Source organism: Microtus pennsylvanicus, chromosome 5 (genome assembly GCF_037038515.1).
Source record: "Microtus pennsylvanicus isolate mMicPen1 chromosome 5, mMicPen1.hap1, whole genome shotgun sequence".
In the NCBI taxonomy this organism is placed as follows: domain Eukaryota; kingdom Metazoa; phylum Chordata; class Mammalia; order Rodentia; family Cricetidae; genus Microtus; species Microtus pennsylvanicus.
In genome coordinates this window covers 34,761,902-34,769,459 of record NC_134583.1, presented here as the reverse complement: position 1 = coordinate 34,769,459, position 7,558 = coordinate 34,761,902, and the positions used below count along the sequence as shown (strand labels likewise).

The 7,558-nt window shown below is 52.6% G+C and overlaps 1 protein-coding gene across 1 annotated transcript; it reads left to right on the top strand.

Annotated features, from left to right (window-relative positions):
* The first annotated feature begins 3,284 nt into the window (after nucleotides 1–3,284).
* Nucleotides 3,285–6,973, top strand: Hey1 (hes related family bHLH transcription factor with YRPW motif 1). The gene is made up of 5 exons (XM_075971474.1): nucleotides 3,285–3,543; nucleotides 3,742–3,817; nucleotides 3,953–4,036; nucleotides 4,309–4,390; nucleotides 5,245–6,973. The coding sequence occupies exons 1-5, from the start codon at nucleotides 3,455–3,457 to the stop codon at nucleotides 5,811–5,813; spliced, it is 900 nt and encodes a 299-aa protein (XP_075827589.1). The 5' UTR covers nucleotides 3,285–3,454; the 3' UTR covers nucleotides 5,814–6,973.
* Nucleotides 6,974–7,558: the final 585 nt, after the last annotated feature.

The window sequence follows — 7,558 nt, the reverse complement described above, 5'->3', positions numbered from 1 at the left end:
TGGATGGAGACTTGGCCTTTCAGTCCTATTGCTCCAGGCTGACTCAGAGCCTAGTGCTACCTAGGGCTTTTCTACAACTGTTTCATCAACCAAACCTTAAAGGTTTCGAGCACTTCATCTGTTGGCTTGACCCCAGAGTTTCTTTGGTTGGTTTTTGCTTTTCAAGACAGGGCTTATGTAGCCCAAATTGTCCGGAAACTTTCAATCCTCCTGTCTCAGCCTTCCCCAGGACAGGATTACAGGAATGACCCCCACTATGAGTTGTTTTGACACAAAACTCTTCTGGAGGCTGGGTTTCACTGCATAGCACTGGCCTGGAACTCCCTTTGCAGATCAGGTTGGCTGCAGATTTGAGGTCTGACGACCTCAGCCTCGTGCGTGAGAAGCAGCCTCTCAAAGGCACAGACATGCTTCACCTCAGAGTGGATACTGCAATTCGATGGAAGGTTCCTGGGGCCGTGCAGCTGTCCTTCCTTCTGAGCTGCAGATTAAGGCTCTGTCTGGAGCCCCATTTGCAGTGGCACCCATGAGGTCATCTGCCCCGACAGCACAGTGACAGAGCAAGGGTCCAAGAAGTCCCCTGCTGGGACTTCTCCAATCCTAAAAGGGTCCCATTCCTTAAAGGCCAGAGCACCCCCACTCACTTTGCAAGAAGCCCCCCCAAATCTCCCCTGGAAAAATAAAATGCTAGTGACTAGCGGCTGGTGGGAAACAGCCTGGCGCTCCCAGCATCTCCCTGACCCCGTCCCCCAAGGGAAGGGCTGCCACCTCTTCCTTCCTGGTGACTCAGTGACCTCCCCCATCTCATCTTGATCTTACATCCCTGGTTAACCTGAACAGCTCTCCCAGACCTAATAAAAGTGTCCCCATTGCCTCCTGTAATCTTATCAGAAGGTGCCACTAGGCTTTGGGGTATCTACGGCGACCTCACTGTGTGTTCGCTCATTGTGCATTGTCTCCCTAGTCTGTGAGTCCAGGGTGGACCTTACGACCTCTCCTCACCTTCGTTCCCCAAGTGCTAGCACTGTGCCAGGCAAGCAGACAACACAGCAAGTACTGGTCAGATGGATGAAAGCAGAAGCACTGACGTCATTTTGTGCTGCAGAGCAAGCGCTGGACCCGAGTTACAGCCACAGCCTTTGGTTTTTTGGTACAAGGCCTTGTTACACATATAATCAGGAGAGTCTTAGCCTGTGTAGCCTACATGAGGCTCAACCTTTGACATTTCTGCTTCTACTTCCCAAGTTCTATGATTATAGGCACACAATACCATATGCCCAACAGGAGCAGCTTTGTTTGCTCAAGTAACATAATGTGTGAGAAATACTGCCCCCTAAAATGGTATGAGATCAAACACCCTCAACGTCAACCTCTTGCTTGTTCCTACCCATGCAGAGCAGTCAGAATTGGCCAAAGCCAAGCTTTCCTGTGCCACTGACCTGGGAAGCTGCACCATGCAGGAGAGGTCACACTGGGGCAGGATGACCTACCACTTGAAGGGAAGAGATAGGATGGGAGAGGGACCATGGTTTGCCTTGTCTTATGTTTGGACCAAGTAGTGTGGTGTGTGAAGGTGTTCCGAGGTGAGCTTCCAGGTTGTGAGAGCAGCCCTTTAGAAGCTCAGCTGTGATACAGCAGGGGAAGCAGGCTGGGAAGCTGACCCTGGATAAGCAGTATGTCTTGGGATATCTGCTCTAGCCAAGATGGAGGGATCTCACCCATTTAGAGGAGCCCAGGGGAACCGAAGAGCTGGACGTCAGGGTGAAGTGCTGTAAGATCTTTAATAGGAGCTAGGAGGAGGCCCAAAGTGTGTCCAGATGGAGAGAAGGACTGGGAACTGGGTTTTGGTCCTCAGTCTGAGCTTGGAACTCATCGGGTCTAGAAACCAAACTGCTTGCAAAGGTGATGAGTTTCTTTTATTCTCCTCAACATTTATAAGCTTTGCTTTACAGACAGGGTCACAAGCTCCAAGAGTGGAGCCCCTTCGAACAGGATAAAGATAGGGTTTTCTCCTGGTCATCTACTTCTATGAATGCTGGACTAAGGACCAATCCCTAAATTTAAAATATTTTTAAAAGTCGAACTTCTTGGTATGGGAGGAGGGGAGGGTGCGCAGAACTTCATATAACACCCCTAACACCCGCCCCAACTGAGACCAAAGGGAGGTGTGTGTGTGTGTGTGTGTGTGTGTGCGCGCGCGCGCGCGCGCAGTACTGGTGAGAAACGTGCATTCCCGCAGTGAGGTCAGCCTCCGAAGCAAACACCCAGGCCGCCACCCTGTCGCCTGCTGAGAGGATCTGGCCGCCAACTCTTGAGGGGGAGGACAAAACCAAACCAAAACAACAACAAAAATCCCAACATAATGAATGTCTCAGGGGACAGCTACCCCTCCTTCAAGTTAACAGAGAAAACAAGCAGTCCACTTCCCCGGAAATTAGATGCTCAGGGAATTCATTCCATCCCCGAGCTAAGCCCCGCAGGAGAGTCAAGATTCACAGGCTCCCAGAACCCAAAGAGACGCAGCCACACAGTCTCTGCTCCCAGAGCTGGTGGCCACCACCTACACGAACAAAGCCCCAGGCGACTGTTCCTTGCAGGACCCGCCCAAGCCCGCCGACTGAGCGCGCCTCCCGCCGAGCAGCACCCGCAGCCGGGCGGAGAGCGGGACGCGGGCGGCGGCTTCCGGGGCTCGCCGGCGCCCGGACTCCGATTACAGGTTCACACGAGGAGCCCGGCAGGCACGCCCTCGCTCAGCCCCGCGGCCCCGCTCCCCGCCCGGCCATTCTTCTCCATTCATGCGGACGCCCAGGGCTGCCGCCGCCGCCGCCAGCGCGGCCGCCGTCGCCGTCCGTCCGGATTGGCTGGCGGCCGGGGCGCCGGCACTTTCCCACGGCCCACGGCGCGTGCGGCTCACCGGCGGCGCTGCAGGCGCGGCCCTGGCCCACGGCCAGGCCAATCCGGGCGCGCGGGGTGGGGCGGGGCGGTGGCTAGCGCCGGGCTGGTGTCCCGGGCCGGCCCCCAGCTCCTGCCCGCCGCCGGCTCACCGCCGCCCGCGCAGCCCGCGGCCCCCAGCCGAGCTCCCGCGGAGCCGACGCGCTGCCGCCGGGCAGGGGCGGGCTCCGGGGGCGGTGCGCATCCGCCTCGGCCGCCGCTCGTCCCGCCCCCGGACGGCTGCCAATCCGCGCAGCGAGGCGCCGATTGGCCGGAGCCGGCTGTTGCCCTGGAGCCGCGGCCCCGCCTCTGCCCCCGCACCTCCCCGCCTCCCCCGCCCTCCCTCGGGCCCTGGGAAGGGGCGCAGCGTGGGAAAGGGATGGTTGAGTTTTAACCGGAGGCTGAGCGTGAGTGGGATCAGTGTGCGCGCACCGCCCGCAGCCGAGCGCCGAGCGGCCGCTGCTGTTAACTCCTCCCTGCCCGCCCGCCGCGCGACCCTCGTCGGAGCCCGCGCTCCGCCAGCATGAAGAGAGCTCACCCCGACTACAGCTCCTCTGATAGCGAGCTGGACGAGACCATCGAGGTGGAGAAGGAGAGTGCGGACGAGAATGGGTGAGTTGGCGGCGCCCGGCCGAACCAGAGTGGGAGGAGAGGCTGGGGTGCACTGGTTCTCGGTTCCCATTGCCCTGAGTCGTGGGGCGGTTGCTGCTGGCTATGAGATACAATCCCTGCTCTCCCCATTTCAAGTTGCCAAAGAAATTTGAGTGCAGTCCCCATCCTTCCTTAAGGCAATTGCTTCCTATCTTACAGAAACTTGAGTTCCGCGCTGGGTTCCATGTCCCCAACGACATCGTCCCAGGTTTTAGCCAGGAAAAGAAGGAGAGGCGTGAGTACCCCCCCCCCACCTTTAAATATATATGCATATTACTGTGTTAGTTAACGGAAAGAACCAAGTTTCTTCTCTTTTGAATTTGCAGTCATAATGAAAATGTCCTCTTTTGTTTTTGTCTGCTTCTCACAGATAATTGAGAAGCGCCGACGAGACCGAATCAATAACAGTTTGTCTGAGCTGAGGAGGCTGGTACCCAGTGCTTTTGAGAAGCAGGTAATAGAGGCAGAAGGTAGAGCGGGCGCCTGGTGTAACCATCTGCACCTTCTGATTCCCTCCTGTCCATGCTTCGAGCGTTATCTGTGTCTTGGAATAAAAGCCTTTTCATGTTACTGTACGTTCAGACACCAAATTCCAACAGATTTTCTGTGCAAATCATTTCATTTGTTTTAGTTTACATTTGAATCTTGCGTATTTGTGTATAAGCGTGCATGTTTTAAGTTCTCCAAAAGCACTTGGGTCAAATAAGCCTTTTGTCATCTCTTTAGGGATCTGCTAAACTGGAAAAAGCAGAGATCTTGCAGATGACTGTGGACCACCTGAAGATGCTGCACACGGCAGGAGGGAAAGGTAAGTAGGCCTCTCCAGTTCTGCCTGGGGAGTCTGCGCGGTCCGTGTGGAGGGGGCAGCGAGCGCAGTCTGGGATTGGTGCAGTACCTGTCTGCTTTTCCTTTGGGGGTGGGGAGAGAACGGTGCGCCTTCAGCAGGGCAGAGCATCGCATGCATCGGTGCTTGGACAGTGAACTCATCGCCCCAGCCCAGTTAGTACCAGCAAGTGGCCGACTCTCTAAGCTCCTCCAGTTGTGACAGCCGTGATTTAGGTCAAGTCACTCACATTTGTCTGTTGCTATTTAAGAAAAGCTTGGGAAATGGCTTATTAAAAACAGCAGCTATGTAGTCTGAATTTCATATACAGGATTTAAAAAATGAATTGCCAAAAGAATCCGGAGGAAAGAGACCTGTTGTGGCTAAATGGAGGATAATTCGAACAGAAGGTGGGAGACTGAAGCCTGTGTCTGTCTCCAGCCCCCAAATTCTTCACCAAGGACCAAGTGCCTAAAAGCTTCACGATGATAGCTTACATCTGTGTGTCTAATGAATTTCACTCCTCTGTGGTTTCTCTGTCCTTGATGTATTTTTTGTTGTTGTTGAGGGAAGACATTAAAGGAAAGAGCATAGTTTCATCTGCTGGTCGGGTATAATTCCAATTTCTGCCCAGCAACTTCTAATTGGGCTTTGAACTTGCATTAGCAAACATATAATGTTGATTAATGCAAAGATTTTGGGCAGCTCCAAAGTATTTGCTCTTCCAGGACCCATGATCTGTGATGTAGTATGTGTAGTTGCCGGGAAGGCTGCCTTTGGGCTGGAAGAAATGCGGGAAATGAGCAAAGCCTTGAAGATTTTCTTTTGTTTTTGCGCAGGTTATTTTGACGCGCACGCCCTGGCTATGGACTATCGGAGTTTGGGGTTTCGGGAATGCCTAGCCGAAGTTGCCCGTTATCTGAGCATCATTGAAGGACTAGATGCCTCTGACCCGCTTCGGGTTCGCCTGGTGTCACATCTCAACAACTACGCCTCCCAGCGGGAAGCCGCGAGCGGCGCTCATGCGGGCCTCGGACACATTCCCTGGGGGAGCGCCTTCGGACATCACCCACACGTCGCACACCCGCTGCTGCTGCCCCAGAATGGTCACGGGAATGCTGGCACCACTGCGTCATCCACGGAGCCGCATCACCAGGGCAGGCTGGCCTCAGCCCATCCGGAGGCGCCGGCCTTGCGAGCGCCCCCTAGTGGCAGCCTGGGACCGGTGCTCCCCGTGGTGACCTCGGCCTCCAAACTGTCCCCACCTCTGCTCTCCTCCGTGGCCTCGCTCTCAGCCTTTCCCTTCTCCTTCAGCTCCTTCCACCTACTGAGCCCTACGACACCCACGCAGGCAGCAAACCTTGGCAAACCCTATAGACCTTGGGGCACGGAGATTGGAGCTTTCTAAAGAACTGATGCTGTAGAACTAGGGAGGGGAAAGCTTAAAATCCCAGGTGCGCCGGGACGGTTGCCAACACCACCTTAAAGTCGTCAGTAAAAGTAAGGAAAAAGGTACACTTTCAGATAAATTTTTTCTAAAAAGTAAAGGTTTGTTGGTTTACTTTTTTCTTTAATTTTTTTTATCATGTCATATATTAGCAATTTAAAAAAATTAGTTGTTAATTTTTGTTTAAAACATTAATTTGAGGTAGTGACTATAAACCAACACTTTGTGATCCGTTGTCTGTTCTGTGCATAGTTTACTTTGTAACCTGTCTGTCCTAGAATGATCCCTTTGGCCTCAGTTTGGGGAATTTTAACATTACAGTTTGGGGTCTGTTTCCTGGCTTGTATGAGTTGCAGTCTTTTTGAGAATTCCCAAACCAGTATGCTCAATGTTAACATGATTTTGTTACTATTTTGACAGATTAAAATGTATAAGTGATATTCTTTGGCTGGGGTGGGATGGGGAGGGGGTCCGCAAAGCATTATATTTCCAAACAAAGCGTTGACAAATCAGATGAACAGCTTTATTCTAGAAACACTAGCCCTTGCCCCTTAGAGCAGCGAGGTGAATGCCCTAACTTATCATGACCCTGAATCCAGAGCCCAGCTACTGTGGCCTGGCAGGCTCTGCGAGCTACTTTTCAGGTCAGGAAAGCCGCTGGGAGGCTACATCCGCATTTGAAGTGTTGGCAGCAAGCTCGACAATTATGTAGAACATGCCTGCACTTTGCAGCCCCGAGCGATACAATGCATTTTCAGTCTCACAGATCTCAGGTTCACAAGTGTTAACCTGCACAAGCGACTGTTGTGCGCAAGTATTCAGTTCAGTGCCTGTTAAACGCATAACCCCATCTCCCCCGGAACGGCCATGTTTTCTTTCGACTGGAAATCTTTCTGTTGTGTTTTCCTTCTGGTGCATGAGAATGTGGTTCTTGCGATACTCAAAAGGGCTTCTCTGCCTTCTCTTTGATTTTTTTTTTTAAATTTTGATTTGGGCTCTAGAAGTGTTCTTTTACAGGCTTGTTCCTTTAGCAGGTATAGTTTGAAGAGCCTCCGTTGAGCTGGGTCTGATCTCTGATGTACTGATGTGTTGTGACTAAATAAAAAACAACAAAGAACAAAGTATGCCGCCGTGCGTCTCGTCCTTAGCCTTTCCCCTGCTGTGTCCATTTTGCCTGATGATTGCTTTCTTCTGTTTGCCAGTCCCATTATTCCTGGAATTCTAGGCTGTGTGAATCTGTAACGTCAAACGAGGTGACTTTGTTAGACTGCAGAGCTTTCTCGGCCTCCCAGGAGGAAACAGAGCGTGTCTGCTGGTCAGTCAGGTGGCCTGGTTCTGAACTGTCTGGCTTGGACTCGAGAGTTTGAGATCAGCCTGGGATCTGCACTCTTGGAAGGAGTTTAATAAAAATAATTTAAAATTTGACTAGAAGCTGCTGAACGCACCCACTGTGTGTTCAGCTCTTTGCTGATAAAATAGAAAATCTTCTCTATCTATTCGCATTTGTTGTCATGAGAAAGCAGGACTGCAGTGGCCTGGTTCCCGAGCCCAGGGAGAAGGCTTGGTGCAGCACTCTGACGAGCAGTGGCAGGTTATAATTCTGCACCTGCACAGCACCAGGAGTCTTTTTGTTTCTAAGGAATTTCTTTAACCCTTGGGTTGCACTGTGCTCCTGAGCTGTGTGTGAGGAAGCAGACATACGCTTT